General features: G+C 62.5%; 1 protein-coding gene across 1 annotated transcript; it reads left to right on the plus strand.

Annotated features, from left to right (window-relative positions):
* The first annotated feature begins 4,652 nt into the window (after window positions 1–4,652).
* Window positions 4,653–8,112, plus strand: ARC (activity regulated cytoskeleton associated protein). The gene is made up of 3 exons (XM_019657765.1): window positions 4,653–6,653; window positions 6,919–7,061; window positions 7,306–8,112. The coding sequence occupies exon 1, from the start codon at window positions 4,864–4,866 to the stop codon at window positions 6,037–6,039; it is 1,176 nt and encodes a 391-aa protein (XP_019513310.1). The 5' UTR covers window positions 4,653–4,863; the 3' UTR covers window positions 6,040–6,653; window positions 6,919–7,061; window positions 7,306–8,112.
* The last annotated feature ends 8,928 nt before the right edge of the window (window positions 8,113–17,040 follow it).

Consider the following 17,040-nt stretch of genomic DNA (forward strand, 5'->3'; position numbering starts at 1 on the left):
GGGGTGCAGGAACCCCGCCTGACACCTGCCTCCTCTGCGGCCTGGAGTGGGTCCCCCCACCTCAGAACCGCTGTGTAAACGGGGTGAGGACCTCTTGAGAAACGACGGAGGCAATCCGCACCCTTGTCTCCCTGTCTTGGCGTCTCTTCCTGCCCCTCTGCTTTCCCTGCCTCAGTCCTTCTCTCCTCCTTGGTCCTCCCAACCCTCTTCTCAGCTCTGACCCGCCGTGTCCCGCGCCCGCGCCCCATCCCTGCTTCTGTCTCTCCAGGCCTCCCCTGTGTCCCCTGCCCCAGCTCCACTGTGCGGAGGGCAGGTGGCTGGGGTGGACACGGGCAGCGGCGGGGCAGGGCAGTGGGAAGCTCAGGCTCCAGGCCCTTCCACCAGCTGCTCTCCCACGTGTCTGGGGCTTGTGCAGCCGCCTGGGCAGACATCCCAGCCCCTGTGCTGCCTCAGGAGGCAGAGGGGGCGGACAGAGCAAGGAAGAAGCAGAACAGAGCCACAGGCGGGGGTCCCTGCCACGTGAGCCTCCCAGGTCCCAGAAGTGACACTCTGATAGGAGGCTCGAGGCTGGATGAGTTGGGGGCACTCCTTAGGCGGGGACCGGGTGGGGCAGGAGAACCAGCCCCCGGCCTTGGGGGTCCCAGGCCCTGGGTCGCGATGGACCGGAGACTCCACCAGGAAGTGCTGGTCGAGCAGCTGGGCCTGCGGTGGGCTCCCTGTGGGCACAGGGCTGGCCTGGTCCTTCTGTCCCAGCTCCCTCAGGCGTGGTAGCAATGGGAGAAGGCCCTGGGATGGCACCAGGGGTGGCGGAACAGGCAGTGGTAAGTGTGGAGGTGGCACCTGGACTGCAGGTCAAGGCCAGGCAGGAAGGGGCAGGTGAGAGCGAGAGACAGACACCTGCCCTGGCTTCTCCTCCACAAAGACGGGCCACGAAGCCGGCCCAACAGGGGCCCTGGGGCAGCTGGGTGAGTGTGTGCGAGGCGGCCTGTGACCCCGAGGAGCTGGTGCTCACACCCAGGCGCTAAGAGGGGCTACCTGCTGACACCGGGAAAGCAGCTCCCGGGAGCCTGGTGGGAGCCCTCAGGGTTGGGGCCACGGCCCTGCTGGGGAGGCACGTGACCCCTTCTCCGCCTCCAGACCACACTCTGAACCCCAGAAGGGGAGGACGGAGGGAGGCTGGGGCACAGGTGACCTGTCCTGCCTCGCTGAGCAGGACCCCCAGTACCTCTGGGGACCCAGGCTGTGGGGGCTAAGAGCCGACCCTAAGGGGTCCCCAGAGGCAGGTGTGACCCTTGTGGAGAAAGCACTTGGTCACAGAGAAGCCATGGAGGTGGGTGCTGTCTGTGGGCCGTCGGAGGTCTGAGAGGAACAAGGCTCTGTTTGGGGGTGGGATGGGGCTCCCTGAGGCTGTGGGTTTGGGAGGAGATCCAGCTAGAGAGAGGCATCTTCACATTATTCGGTCAGCACCGGGCTCTGGGCGCCTGGAGCCACAGAGGCAGAAGGTCGAAGCCCAGAGAGGCTTGCGTGGGGCGCGGCCTGGGTCCTAGTGCTGGGCACCCCCCTCTGTGCCACCCTGGCCCGCCTTCCTTCTCTTGCAGAGCCCTCCTTCTAAGGCAGGCAAGGCCTTGGAGGCAGTGGACCAGCTGGGCTCTGAGAGTGGGGGTTCCCCTAGGCCCTCCGCCTTCCACCTGCCTCCTTCCCAGCCTGCAGTGTTTTGCTGTGGGTGAGGCCAGGGGGATGAAGGTCTGCATTCTGACCTTCGCCCCTGCTTGTGGAGGAAGGGTGGGCTCGGAGGGGCAGGGCGAGGACAGACCCCCCCATCCCAGGCGGGGGGAGCAGCCCGGCCTCTTTTTCTGGAGGTGGAAAAATGGAGCCCCAGGCTCCAGTGCGGAGGTTTGCTGAGGGCTTCTGGGGCGATAATTGGGCAGCGATTAAGTCTTCCCCGAGCAAGCAGCCGCCTTCCCTCTGTCACCTGTCACTGCGGGTCCTGTGAGCACAGCCTCTGGGCAGGTCCTGCCTGGCTGCGCAGGACCCGCCCCCAGCATCTCCCCCTCTGCTGGACTCGGGCTAGGCTGACCATGGAAGGGGACACCCGGGGTCTGAGCCAAGCCCACACTGCCGGCTGGGCCACTTTGAGATTCCCTCTTCCGCCAGGCTCCCCCACAAAGGTGGTGTGCACCCCTACCATCCGATCTCCTGCCTTCGCTTGCCGGAGCCCAGCTCCTCTTGTGCCACCACCTGCCCTGCTGCTGTCGGCCTGGTCAACTCCTCTGCAGCCCTCCAGGCCCTGGCTGGGCTCCCCCTCCTCCAGGAAGCCCTGCCAGACGGCTGCTGCCTTGGGTGTGTGTGTGGTGGGGGTGGGCTGGAGGCCACGGCAGGCCCAAGGCCCAGAAAGCCATACCCTGGCTGGGCCACCCAGCTGGTCAGGGAACCTGGGCCTGAGTGCCACCCTTAGCGGCCACATGGACTTCGTAAACTGTGGGGAGGTGGAGGGGTGGCTCCTGGTCACTCTGGTGCTGGCTCTGGCACTCCCACTGTACGCGCACGCGCGCGTGCGCACACACACACACACACACACACACGCACACACGCACACACACATGCACACACACACACACACGCACACACGCACACACACATGCACACACACACACACACACACACACACACACACGTGAGTGCGGTCCCTGCCCAGCTGGCTCAGTGGGAGCCCTCCCAGCAGACAGGGATCCTTAAACACAGCCTGGAGCTCACCTCAGGCACGGACACAGGCTCTCGGCTACACGCAGGCCCACGGTGACCAGCCACACTTGCTGGCCTGGCCACACTCACCGCCCCGCACACATCTCACACACACAGGCCTGCAGCCTCCTGCAGTTCCGGACCTCCTGGGCTGGACAGCTCTGGGATTCCTGGACCTCCTGGGCTGGGCAACTCCGGGATTCCTGTTCTAGAAGCCTCCCTGCCTGCCTCCCCCTCCCTGTTCCGTGAGGCCCCTCCACCCTCCCTTCTCTGCCCTCCCACGTGCCTTTAATTAGAAATGCCAGGAGAGCAATTTTTGGGGAGTTTTTACCAGAAAGACTTTCCCCCCACTTCAGCAGGGGCTCAGAGAGGAAAGGAGACAGATTGGCTCTGGATGGGGGGAGGGCTCCGGGAAAGCAGGGGAAGGGGCCTCTGAGGGCACCGGAGCCGTGTGCCCTTGGAATGTGTGAGGGGGTGGGGGGATGAGTGTATGTGAGGGGATGAGTGTGTATGTGGGGGGATGAGTGTGTATGTGGGGGGGATGAGTGTGTATGTGGGGGGGATGAGTGTGTATGTGGGGGGATGAGTGTGCAGTGTGGAGAGAGGGGGAGGGAAACGGGCAGCAGAGGCTAGCTGAGGTGTCTTTACTGGCACTGGTTGTGTCTGTGGGTCTCTGGCTGCGGGCAGTGGTATGTGTTACCTGTACCCAGGTAACAACAGAGGACCTGGGGCCCGGCTGTCATGGGGTAGCCCAGGAAGGATGTCCCTCCCCCGCTGCTGTTGCCAGGGAGGCAGAGGGGAATCTCAGCTTCCGGAGCCCCACTCCTTATATGGTGCTTTGCTGTTCTCTGCCTCTGCTGACTGCAGAGGGCTGCCAGCACCCCCTCTCCGTCTCCCCCCTCCCTCCTCCTCTCTCCATCTCCCCTCCTCTTAGAAGTCTTGAAGCTTCTGACCAGGTTCCCGCAGTGGCCGGGTGCACAGGGCCCCTCCATCGCCTGCTCCCCACCCCCACCCCAGGGAGCAGCTTCCAGATTTCCCTGGAGGTGCTAAATGGAGAAGAACCGGGAGTGGGGCACTGGGCAGTGCTGCCCAGCCACTGCCACACAGCTGTCGCACATCCACGCCCATGCCAGGGGCTGGCCAGAGCCAAGGCCTGGGTGCGTGTCCCTCACACACAGCGCCAGACGGAGGTCCAGTACAGGGCCCCCAAAGCAGGGGTGGGGAGGAGCTCAAGGTCACATCTGGGACTCACACTGGACACTTGGGAATGTGCCTGTGCTCCCTCACGCAGGCGCCTGTGCACATCAAGACTCTTTGAAACCTTCAGCTCAAGAGAAGGCGGGTTTGATATCAGGATGGTTATCAGGGTGAATCTAGTGCTGACCATCCTGCAGCTGGACAGGGAGGGTCAGGGTGGAGGACAATGGGGACCCAGGAGAGCACAGTCCAGCACCTCACCCCCACCCCCACCCAGTAAGGAAAGAGATATGAAAGGAGGAAGCCCCCCACTCCCACCCCGAGTCCCTGGGGGGGGGTGGCTTCCTCCTTACCCTTGGGGGGGTGGGCAGCCTAACAATCAGCCCCAGCCTCACCAGGCACACACCTGTACCTCCCTGCCCAGCGCTGTCATGGGGGGTGGTGGCTGGTCCCAGCAATCTCTCCGGTCCTGCAGGCTGAATGAGCCCTGGGAGGGGGGCGGTGGAGCGAGCGGGTTAGTCACCCCGGGCCAGCGTTGTGTGCAGGGGGTGGGTCCTCCCTCTGCGCTCCAGCGCGAGTGGGCGCGGAGGCGGGCCCGCAGGGTGGGCGCGCGGGCCAATGGGAACCGGGGCTCGGCGAGGGGTCCGCCCACGGGCGCGCCGGCAGCATAAAGAGCCGGCGCCGCGGCTGCTGGTTGCAGAGCTTGGCGCCGCTGCTCCTGCACGGTCCTCTCCGCGCCGCGCCGGGCCCAGTGGGACCGAGCCTCTGCCACTCCGCCGGGCCCACCGCCACACTCGCGCCGACCCCGCCACACGGCCAGACCCCGCAGCCCTCACCGGCCGGCCCCAAGAGGACTTTGCAGCTCGCCGCCTCCCGCCTGTCCTCCTGTCCGCCTGTCCGAGCACCGCGGCCACCTGCGCGCAGATGGAGCTGGACCACATGACGAGCGGCGGCCTCCACGCCTACCCCGCACCGCGGGGCGCGCCGGCGGCCAAGCCCAATGTGATCCTGCAGATCGGGAAGTGCCGGGCCGAGATGCTGGAGCACGTGCGGAGGACCCACCGGCACCTGCTGACCGAAGTGTCCAAGCAGGTGGAGCGCGAGCTGAAGGGGCTGCACAGGTCGGTGGGCAAGCTGGAGAGCAACCTGGACGGCTACGTGCCGACGAGCGACTCGCAGCGCTGGAAGAAGTCCATCAAGGCCTGCCTGTGCCGCTGCCAGGAGACGATTGCCAACCTGGAGCGCTGGGTCAAGCGCGAGATGCATGTGTGGAGGGAGGTCTTCTATCGGCTGGAGAGGTGGGCCGACCGCCTGGAGGCCATGGGTGGCAAGTACCCGGTGGGCAGAGAGCCGGCCCGCCACACCGTCTCTGTGGGCGTCGGGGGTCCCGAGGCCGACGGCTACGACTACACTGTCAGCCCCTATGCCATCACCCCACCCCCGGCCGCCGGCGAACTGCCCGGGCAGGAGCAGGAGGAGGCCCAGCAGTACCCGCCCTGGGGGCCCGGCGAGGACGGGCAGCTGAGCCCTGGCGTGGACACGCAGATCTTCGAGGACCCGCATGAGTTCCTCAGTCACCTGGAGGAGTACCTGAGGCAGGTGGGCGGTTCCGAGGAGTACTGGCTGTCGCAGATCCAGAACCACATGAACGGGCCGGCCAAGAAGTGGTGGGAGTTCAAGCAGGGCTCGGTGAAGAACTGGGTGGAGTTCAAGAAGGAGTTCCTGCAGTACAGCGAGGGCACGCTGTCCCGCGAGGCCATCCAGCGCGAGCTGGACCTGCCGCAGAAGCAGGGCGAGCCGCTCGACCAGTTCCTGTGGCGCAAGCGGGACCTGTACCAGACACTGCACGTGGACGCGGAGGAGGAGGAGGTCATCCAGTACGTGGTGGGCACCCTGCAGCCCAAACTCAAGCGCTTCCTGCGCCACCCGCTGCCCAAGACCCTGGAGCAGCTCATCCAGCGGGGCATGGAGGTCCAGGACGACCTGGAGCAGGTGGCCGAGCCGGCCAGCCCCAGTCATCCCACCGAGGCCGAGTCCGAGGCCCTCACGCCGGTCCTCACCAACGACTCTGTGGCCAGCGACCGAACCCCGCCTGAATAGAGGGCATCCGGGCCCCAGCCTTCCTGCCACACCCCACCGGTGGCCTTTGCCAACTAGGACTTTCAAGTGGGGCTGAGTCCTGTGGTGGAGAGAGAGCTGGACACCCTCCCTCAGTCTCCCAGCCCGATGCACACAGACACACGTCCTCCAGTTATGGGCGGTGTCCCCCAAAGAGCAAACGAGCTCCTCTCCCCTGCAGGACCCTGCCCTGTCACCCTCCTTCCGTCTGTCTTCCGGGTCTCCGGGCCAGCCTGGGCTACTCATCCCCCCCTCTCCCCGTCCCAACCACGCACACACACTCTCAGGCCATGACAGGAGCCCCAGATTCCTCATCCTGCTCAACGCCTGGACCCTCTGGGCACTCAGGAACCAAGTGTCCAGATGGCACGGACCAGCGGGAACCAAGCTCAAGGGAGACCCCAGAGCAGAAGCTACGGCAGAACTAGTGCCACGGGAACCTCAGCTTTGGGGCCGCAGCCCTCTCCTGGCGGTCGCCACGCAGGGCAGCTGGCCAGCCTCGGACAGCGTCTCTCCCTGTCCTGGAGGGAAACTGAAGCTGAAACGCAGCAGTGGCAGCCGCAGACCTGGAGTCCCCGTGTCTCCTGGCCCCTCAGGTGAGGCCCTGCACCGGGGCACTACCGCTAGGGGTCACCGTGGAGCTGGGAGGGCCCAGGGCCATGTCTGTGCTCCAGGCCAGCCCACCAAGGCTCAGAGGCACCCCAGCAAGTTGGTGGCGGGGCTGGGGTGGGGGCAGCGTTGTGGAGAGTGGGGAGGAGCAGAGCCTGCAGGGTCAGGGGGAGGGGGCTGGGTGGGAGGCAGGGCTGGGGGAGTCTGCTGAGCCAGCGCTCACACGTACCCTATGTGTCTCTCCCGTTGTAGCATCCGTGATTCATGCCAGCCTGGAGAAGGCTCGAGCTCAGCTCGGTGACTCACCCACGGCAGGCAGAGGTCCCACAGGACCTGAGTCCTCAAACTGGCTGAGGCAGCAGCCATTGTCCACGGAGCCAGGAGAATGACAACAGGTAATGGAGCCCCATCCCTTCCACCCGAGACCCTGACCCTCGGCTGTCACGGGCCTGTGAGTGCCTCCACAGGCCCCCCGGGTCCCAGGCCCCTCCCCTGGTCCTCTGGCGAGCTGAGAGGCAGCCCACCTGAGGCTTCGGCCCTGGGAGGGCAGACCCGTTATGTCCCCCCGCAATGTCCTTCCTGTAGACACCCCCAATCACCTGCCCTGTCCCTGACCACCTCTATCATCTTTTTTTTTAGGTCTCAAGGCTCCCAGAGAGCCCCTGCTGCTGTGCCTGGCACTGCCGGCCCCCTCTCCTCCCGCAAGCTGCCTGCATAGGAGGAGACGTCTGAGGCCAGCGAGAGAAGGGGCCAGGTGCAGCTGGTGGTGAAGACGGGCCAGCGCGAGGGCCAGGGCCTGCTACTATGCCCGCCCCGCTGGCCACCAGCCTGCCCGTGCCCAGGGCCACGGTGGCTGGAGTCAGGGTCCACTACCCCGGGCCCTGTCTTGCTCCAGCCCAGGCACCCCTGCCCACTATGTGGCCATCCTCTCCTGCCAGCGCTTTCTGAGAGCCTTGGGGCTGAGGCCATAGCCCCTGCCCCTGCCTGGTGGTCCCAAGCCCAGCCCCAGGAGATCCCAAAGCCTTTTCTCCTGGGGCTCAAACTGGTTCTCTGCCAGGTCCCACTGTTGCCCAGGCCTGGACCCCCACTTCTCCCAGCACCAACACCGGTGCTGGCCCGACACTTGTGTCTGCAGCCAGAGCAGGTCCTGTTTGGTGATTCCCCTTTCTGCCTGTTCACTGGGGGTTCCCAGATTCGGGGGACTGATATCCACAGGTGACTTTACCAGCCCCTCCACCCCATGCCCTGTCAGCCCCCCAAATTTTATTTTTGCACATAAGCCATAACCCATACTCACAGGCTGGCACAGGCTGCAGGGAGGTCCCGGGTCCCTGTCCCCCATGGACCAAGCCTCAAATAGTCAGGCCAGGCTGTGGGCAGCCCTGCCACCTGCCTTGAAGACAGACTGTTTTGTAAGATTTTGTTAATAAAACACTGAAACGTGGAGTGTGTGTGCTGCTCTCTCTCTGCTGGCTTGGGCGGGGGAGTAGAGCTGTCGGAGGAGGCAGCTCAGGGTGGTGGGGACCCAGGAGAGCACAGCCCCACTGACCCACAGGGCAGTCGTCAGGGTCCTGGGTCCTCAGGCTAGAAGGACCTTAGGGGTTCCCCTCACAGAAGCCTGCCCCCCTGCAGCTCCTAGAGCTGAGCAGGCTGTGGTGGCAGGGGCTGGGAGGGGGCTGAGCCAGCCCTCCTCCACTCACTGCTGGGGTGTGCATGATGGGGGTGTCCTGGGAACTCATCTGCTACCAGGGCTCAGCCCACACAGCATGCGTGCAGGCCCAGGGGGACATCGCAGGCCCTAGAGCCTCAGGGACCCCGGAAAAGCAAGTTCCCTGCTGTCAGGGGGCCCTGGTGAGTCTTGGCTACAGGATCGTGAACTTGGTCTCTGAGCCTCAGTTTCCTAGTCTGCAAAGTGAAGGAACCGTCACTAATACAACCCACGAGCGTCCTCAAGAACTCTGAGGGCCATCTGATGTCCTGTGGGTGGTTGGCTTCACTTGCGTCCTAGTGGGAGGGAGAGGTGGCCTGGAGGGGACGCACACCGGCCATTGTTTAACAGGAGAGGGACAGGCCGGAGCTGGACAGTGAGAGATTGGTTGCAAGGCGCCGGCTCACCGGCTAGGCCACGCCCATGTCCACCAGCTGGCAGAGCTCTCTTCTGCCCACGCAAAGGCTCAGCTCTGCTCGAGGGCCTTTCAGGTGACAGAGCCAGGTGCACCCAGCGGGCCTGTTACCTTTCTTATTAAAGTCAGCTGATTGTGAGCGTCCATCACACCTGCCAAAGACCTTAGCAACACCTGGACAGGGTTGGATTGAACGCCTGGGGAGGCTCCCTAGCCAGGCTGAGAAGCAAGAGTAGCATCACGAGCACCGTGGTCCCCTGCAGGGCCTGGTCACCTCCCCAGCACAGAGCTCGCCCCTCAGATGGCGGAGTCCTGGCTGGCCCGGTGGTGAAGGTGGGTGAGGGCAGCCCAGCCTGAGAGCCTGGGAGGAGGTCAGGGGAGGCAGGAGAGGAACTGGAGCCCCGGGAACCACCTGTCACCGGAAGTGTTGTCACCCTCCTCGCGGGAGGCCCTCTGCAGCAGCTCTGAGTGTAGCCCTCCGTGATGAAAGGGCCACCTCTTCTCTATCCTTCCCTTCTCTTTCATGTAGGTAATGAAGGCAATACCAAACGGGGAGCGGAAATGGAAGTGACAGGCGGCTGGGGCACCATGGTGATGCCTGAGCGGCAGTAGCTGCTCCCCGAGTACTACCGCTCACCTCACAAGCTGCAGGCTGTGGGTGCTTTTGCTCCGAGTGAGAAGTCACTCCCTGTAACTGGCTGATTGTGAAACAGGCTATTGGAACCCTTCAAGTACTTTGAGATGCAGACTGAGTTCTTGTGTCCCAAGAAAAGAGGCCGGAGGGCTGAGCTGCGCGTGGGTTTCTTTCTGCCTCTCTGTCAGTCTCTCTTCATCTCTGTCTCTCCCCTCCCCCCCCCCTCCAGAGTACAGCCCACATCCCAGAATCTGCTCCAACAGATCTCTTCTCCCAAGGGCACGCTGAGTCTTGGGGTGCACCTTTTTTAGTGGAGGGGTGGCCAAGGAGTGGCTTTGGGGGATGGGGAGTGTGCAGACTAGGTGTGCACAGGCATAGGGTGGAGTCCCTCATAGTGAGGGGTGTGTTCTGGCTTAGTATTAACCTCTGGTTGTTTGCAGAAGGGAAGCCAGTGGCAGCTCAGCTGGGCAGTAGGGAGAGAAACACCAACGGGAGTTTGCTAGGGGCAGAGTCTCAGAGTGGACAGCTGCAAGGAACTTCAGGTTAGCTTTTTCTTATATAGAAAAGGGGGAGTCAGTCAGGCAGGTCTGAGGGCTGACGTCACTTCCTGGGGTCTGGGCCGCTTTATGCGTCACCAGTAAAAACTGCAAGAGACTTGCAAATTGGATTCCGGTGTCCGGGGGCGCCTGAGGATTAAGAAATTGCCCTTTTCAGGTTAGGATGCTTGTTAATTAACGAGGTACGGGCAGCCTTGAGAAAGGGAACAAAACAGAGTTCTTCAGTTAATCAGTGAGGGGAGAAACAACGAGAAAACAGCTGAATATCAAATATCAGGATGGATCAAACTGCAAACGAAGTCTCATCACAGGCGACTAGATAGCCAGCTATGTGATGAGTCAAACTGCAAACCTGCTAAGTCTAATTATTATACATTAGTGATTTACCGACTTTCACCTTCGCCAGGTGGAGGAGGAAAGGGAGCGGAGAGAGGGAGGGCCAAGTGACCTGAGGGTGGGGAGTGTGTGGGGTGACAAAGCCAAGCGGGAGAGGCAACTATGGCCTCCCTAAAAGCGTTTGTGCCCCCCCCAAACGCTTATGTTGAATCCTAACCCCCAATGTGATATGAGGATCTGGTCCCCACTGACCCCTGGCCTTGGCTGCCCACAGACCCCCGATTCTTGACCGGGCTGAATTAGGAGGCTCCTCACTGCGCTTCCTCCTCTGTCTGGTCCCCTCTTTGCAGGCCCCCCCTCCCCCTCCCGCAGACCTACCCGGCACCACCCGAGGGCGGGCCTCTCCCACGCTGCAGGAGCTCCCAGCTTGTGCCCTATTTGTGGGCAGCTGGGGTGGCATCGATGATTAGCCTGCTTCCTCCAGGAGGAGGGCCAGGCTGCCCAGCCCAGCCCTTGGCTCTGGGGCAGCAGGTGCAGGGTTCCCTGAGCCTCAGCCACCACTGCTCTCTGTGAGGGAGCGGCAGAGCTACCGGCCGCTCTTATGGAAACTGAGGCCCGAGAGGGACAACCAGCCACCAGGTGAACCGAACGGCCTCCTTTGCGTCTCTGTCAGCCTCAGCTTGAGCCCGTGGGCACGGACCAGACAGCTGGCGTCCCTCAGCCGCATCCCCTGGGGATGTGTAGCCCCAAATGGGCATTGCTCTACCTGTCCAAACAAGCTGCCCTTTCGTAGCCACCCTAAACAGAGCCCTACCCAGACAACCAGGTAACTCGCGCTGGCCCCAGGCCACCTGGGGACACCCCCTCAGGAGCGGGGTGTGGCCTGAGGGCCAGGGCTGCAGCGCGGCCAAGTGGGGGCGGCCTTGCCCGAAGCGCGACCTACGTGGCCACAGGGCACGGTTTGCGCTCCCTAAGGCCCCACTCTGCTGCCCAGTCCTGCTCTCCCTCTGCACCCCCTGTCCTCCCCCAGTGGCAATCTCCGCCCCCAGCCCCACCCCCGTCTCGTGATGGCGCCCAGTCCCGGCTGGAAGCCTGGGGAAGGCCTGGCCTCCCCGACTCCTCACCCTCCTCACAGCCCCACTCCTCAGGGCGGGCTGGCTGAAGGCTCCCTGTTTCTTGTGTAGCTGCCACAGATCACCACCTAGACGCGCCGTTTGTCCCTTCCCCAGCCTCATGCAGTACTAGGGACCCCCATCCAGGGCGTGGACCCTGCTCCCTGCCTCTCCCAGGGAAGTGGTTTCGTTAGTTTAATGTTCAGTGTTCAGACAGCACGGCCCTGACTATCCTCCAGGGCGGCGGCCTGCCGTTCTATTTCCTTTCTTATACGACGCTAGTCTGTCCCTGGAGTTTCAAATTGCCCATTTCCCGTGGTCTGTGTACCGTCACCCCACGCTCCTTTCCCCTCTGAGGCGTCATCACATAGGCCGTCCCACTGGGCTTTTGCTTCCCTGTTCGGCTTGTGTTGATTCGTTTCCCAGAGACCCCCCTTCCTGGAATAAAAAGACCTTGAAAAAATAAAATTGCTGATCAGGCAGCTCCTGGGCCCAACTCTAAGTGTCTCCACTGCCACTGGATAAAGCCCCAATTCCAAGCCAGCTTTCTAGGGCTCTGCCTCCCCGCCACTGCAGCGGTAGGGGGTGAAGCCCAGACCCCTTTTGCAGGTCTCCCCCCCAACCTCCCCACCCCTTTTGCCCCCTCCTTCTATGCCCACCCACCGCTGTCTCTACCTCTGCCTCCTTCTCTCTCCAGCCCACTCGGGCCCCTCCCGTCCTGCCAGCCACTGCCTTTCCAGAATCCCTCAGAAGCAAACCCCCTCCATCGTTCTCTCCCAAACGCCCCTGCCGGCTGCCTGGCTGTCACCAGCTCTTTCCTGCCGCCCACCTCTGTCCACCTCGCTCTGCTCCAGAACGCCTCCTCCCTCTGACTGCCCCCCTTGCAGGAGTCCTGGACCTCTGAGCACAGCCTCCTCTACTCAGCCCCCGAGAGGGCCAGGGCCGCCAGGCGTCCCGCCCTGAGTCCCTCGGTTGGGTCCCAAGCTGGACTCTGACCGGAAGAAGGGACCCCGGAGGCTGCCGGGGGGCTCAGCTGGATAGAGCAGGAGCAGGCCTCAGCCTCTGTCCTGTCTCCGACGCCAGCCCCACACAGGGCACACCAAGCCGTGGCTCAGGGAGCCCCAGGGAGGGAAGTCTTGCTGAGAGGCTGCTCCCCAAAGAAGGCAGCTACCTGAAGAGGGGGTGAGCAATCAAGTGGCTCTGGAGAGGTGGTCAGACCAGGGACCCCTGCGGCCCTCTCGGACACCACCCTTGCCCGCCCCTGGGAGTCCCTCTGGGAGTCACCAAGCTGCCCATGACGCTCCCCGCTCCACCCTTCCAGGGAATGGCTGCCGTCTGCCAGACGCCTGTTCATCCTCCAAAGCCCTGCTCTCATCCTCTCCCCCGTGGACATCATTCTGCACCCCACCGTTGGTGTCACCTCTGGGGCCCCTCTTCACCCCTCCCCGTCTTGGCACCTGCCTGGTGCTCCCAGAGGATGGAGACCCCCGTGCCAGCCCTGCACCCTGCATTCCCTCCTCACCCTGTGCGCCTGGGGCCTCCCCTCCTCGGAGGGCCCTGGGCGCCCGGCTCCTGCTGCCAGCTCGTCTGGCGTCTTCCCTGCCAGGAGTCTGGGTGTGAAGGAGTCTATTTTTAGCCTGTTATCCCCGTAATTATCTTGTCTCTGTTTTGCCCTGGTGCTTGGTTCTGCTAGAAAATGTCAGTCTGTCTCTCCGCACTCAGGGGAAATGGGGACAAGGGGGACCCCAGAGAACTTCCCCTGCTCACATTTGGGGGGACGGGTCTCTGCCCACTTAACAAAGGCCAGGAGAGCCTTACAGGAAGTTCTGATGTCTCCCAGCCAGAGGGGACTGTGCACGGGACGGTGGCTGGGGGTTCCAGACTGAGTCCACCTTGTGCCCCCACAGCCCTCAAAACAGGGCCTGGCTGGAGGAGGCGGCGCCCTGAAATCCGCCATGCAGTGAACTCTCGTCAGTGAGGCCTCAGACCTGGCCGTGGGGAGCAGAAACACTGCTCTCCTCTGGTCCCTGGATGAATGAAACGAGGGCTTGTGGTCCACTCAGACCCCTCCTGGGGCCCTGCGCTTGGTGAGAAGGCCTGTGAGGAGACCCCGACTGCAGGTAGCCCGTGGCCGCGTGGGCTCCCCATCAAGCGCAGATGGGCGTGGGCGCCCGCAATGCAGGCCCGGCGTCTCAGTCCTTCCTTTGCCGGAGACAGGCACCTGCGGAAGGGGGGGCGAGGCATGGAATGAGCTCTTCAGCGAGGGTGGGGCAGGTGGTGCCCTGAGAACCTGAGGCCGGGACCGCCCAGGACCCCAGCTTCCAGCCCCCAGGTCACAGTGCCTCTCCTCAAATCCCCCTTGTAAGTTTGGTCCCTCTGTTCCCAAGCCTCCTTTGCTCCCCTTAGCCCCGCCTTCAAGGCCCTTCACCTGCACCCCACCAGCCCCCCACCTGCTGCCCTGTGACAACCCACACATGGGACTCCCCAACACTCCCCAGTGGCTTAGCTTGGTCACACCTTCCCCGGCCAGCCTGTTCTATCATCTGCAGGTGGAGCATGGGCTGCCCCCCCCAGGAAGCCCTAGCAAACGAGTCCGCCTAGACAAACGGCCCACATCACAGCCCTGCTCCCATGCCTGCAAGGCTCCCGCACCCCAAAAACAGGAGACGGTCCCCCAAGCTGGCACTTGGGCCCCAGGAGCAGCTAATATCTTCCCCACACAGGCCTGGCCACCCCCACAACAGACTCCATCACTGTGCGTGGGCCGGTCCCTGCCTGCAGTGCTGTTCTGCAGCCAGTGCTGGTCAGTGTGTGTTGATGTGAGCAGCGGACAGAGGCTCCCTCAGCCCGGGGCTGGGCCTTCCCTGCGTGGTTGCCTCTCCCCGATGCTCATTTCTGATGTTGTTCTTTATTTACTGCCTCCTTGCATTTCCATTCCTCTCCCTTCCCCACCATCTAGGCGTTGCTATGGGAACCAGGCTGTGGTACCCACAGCATCCTTGATGGACAGGTTTCAGGGGCACCTGTGTGTGTATGTCTGTGTGTCTCTGTGCGCTCAGATGTGTGTGTGTGTGGCCCTGGGGTTTCACAATCAGGATCAGAAGGCCCTGAGAGGGGAGGCAATTATTAGAAACCACATCCTTGAGGTATTCCAGCATCCCCACCAGGTAGGACTCTGTCACCGCCATCTTCCCTTTCCTCGTGGAAACCCCCTCCTGGGCTGTCACCATCCTGACCCTGGTTGACATCAGCCTGGTCACTGCTGTCCAGCAAAACCGTGCTTCAGTAATCCGCCCACGGCCACACAGTGTGGTGGAAGGACAGACCTGGGCTCGAGCTCCAAGCAGGAGGGTCGCTGTAGGCTGACCACAGGAGGAGGCAGCCCCGGCCTGGGGTCCCTGGGCTGCGGGACCCTTGGTGTCCCTGCCAGCCTCCCCTGTGGTGGCCCCCACACCCACGGGAGTGTACCCTACTGGCCTCTCCCTCCCTGGCCTGACCAGGCCACAATCCTGCCTGCCCGCCCAGCCCCTGGGCACTGGGGATTGAGATTCAGGAAGAAATGGGGTTGGAGGGAGATTGCAAGAGGCTTGTGAGGTGCAAGCATTTCCAGGGGCTCCAGGGGACACTGGGGGGTGGGGGGACAGAGGCAGCCCTGCTGGAAGTACTGCTGGGCCCTGCCCAGCCCGACCCACACAGAGAGCTCGCCGCTGGCAGGGCCGCCCAGGCAGGTGTCCTGGAACCAGTTCCCAGTGGGGACTGGAGGTGGGGCAGCCCTTCCCCAGGCCTCCTCCGCGCCTCAGTCTGCCCCCTCATCTCGTCCCCGCTGCTGCCGCTGCCCATGGTGGCCCCTGGATTGAGTCTCTTCTCTGGTCTACTCGGCTTCTTCCTGGGGGAGGACCAGAGTTTCCTTCCCTGGGTCCTTCTGCCCAACGTCTGAACCCAACTGTGAGGCACCCTTGTCACCGCCACCTCAGGGTCCCCTGAGCCTTTGTCTTACTGGGCCCTGACTGGTCCTGGGGAAATAGGGGCCTGCCCACCCTGCAGTCCTCATGTTCCCCAACACCAGTCAGGCCTCAGCCCCCTCACTTCCTCCTCCTGGGACCCCTGCCTTTCAGGCTGGGTTAAGGGCCTGGGGCAGAGCTGTCGGGGTGCAGGACATAGCCTTCTCCCCGCCCTCCTCCCATAGTCCTAGCCATGGAAAGGGCCATGTAGTCTCCAGGATCAATCACATGGTCCCAGTGTGGCGGGGGGCTGAGGGGAAGGTCCTGCTCCACCCCACTGGATTCTGGGGGGTGTTGAGGGTGATTAAGCAAGTCCCCCCAGGTCACCTGCCAGGACCAATTCTGACCCCTCTTCCAGTGGCAAATGGTCATGCCGCCAAGTGCAGGGTTTGTGGCTTTGGGAGAACCCCTTATGTGCCTCTACAGCACCAGGGCCTGGGCTGCACCAGGGCCATCTGTCCTCCCACCCCTGCCTTATCCCACCCTCCCCCCAAATACCCTCCACAGGTCAGCGGCACACTGATCCTGTCAGGAAGTGGAGGGGCAGCACACCCGCCTCTTGGTGAGAGTGGAGAGAGAACCCCACATCCCCAAGGCGAGAGTCCCTCTCTGCACCCGGCTTTCTGACGGCCTGGAGACTAGCCACGCACCACAGCCTCAGGCGGCTGCCCACAAGTCCGGCCTCCTGGTTCTCTCAGAACCCCAGGTCTACCTTTCCAGGGACACGGTCATCATGGGGGCACTTATGAGAGAAGCTTCCCGAAGGACCCTCTTGTGGGACTTCCCCTCTAGTTTCCTCGGGGACCAAATCTCTCAACCACCCCCTTGCTGGTGGCTGTGGTGGCCTTGAGGGCTCATTTCAAGTTCTTTTTTACTCTTCCCTGCTCATGGCCTCTCAACCCTGAGTCACCCCACTCTGCCCGGAGCCTCGCCATGTCCACGAGATGAGGGGACCCTCTTTTCATCACAGCCATCTGCAGCTCTGAGAACTTCTCTGCCTCAGGAATCGAGACCCACACTGATGGTCAGAGATTCGTTCCCTCAAAAGCATCCCAGACACCAGTTAGGGACCCTCTTGATGGGGAGCTCTCACAACTGCCGAGGTGGTGGGGAGGCACCTCTCAGGAGAAAATTGTTAAAAACCCAAAAGCTACAACTGGGGGTGTTACTCCTTCAGACTGTTCTGAAGAAGACGGTGGGTGGTAAACCCAGATGGAAGGGTCCTCTAAGACCCCGCGTGGCAGTTACCAGGGAGAGACCAGCTGGTCTGCTCAGGCTAGAGGTGGCTTTGTGTTGCAGAGTGCCCCTGTCGGATTTACTGCTAATTGTATTTTTTTCAAAATAGCGAGTTTGTTTTAAGCACAGAATGTTTAAGCCTAGACTTCTTTTCAAGGGAGTTTATAAGACTGCAGTAAGTTAGCTAAAAGAGTGATTTTGCTGAAGTATCTTTTATACTAGAGGTTAAACAGAATTCAATAAAAAGCAGGTGACTTCTCAGAAAGATTTGAGCATGAAAAAGGAAAATTCAAGATTTGATCTTAAGCTTAAGAACTAACTCCCTTTAGAAACCCCAATAGTTAGAAAAGGTTCTCTGTATTTCGAGAAAGAAGA

The sequence above is a fragment of the Hipposideros armiger genome, unplaced genomic scaffold (genome assembly GCF_001890085.2).
Source record: "Hipposideros armiger isolate ML-2016 unplaced genomic scaffold, ASM189008v1 scaffold_280, whole genome shotgun sequence".
NCBI lineage: Eukaryota > Metazoa > Chordata > Mammalia > Chiroptera > Hipposideridae > Hipposideros > Hipposideros armiger.

What these genes read in the sequence shown, in the direction of transcription:
- ARC (XM_019657765.1), top strand. Translation starts at nt 4,864, where the DNA reads ATGGAGCTGGACCACATGACGAGCGGCGGCCTCCACGCCTACCCCGCA.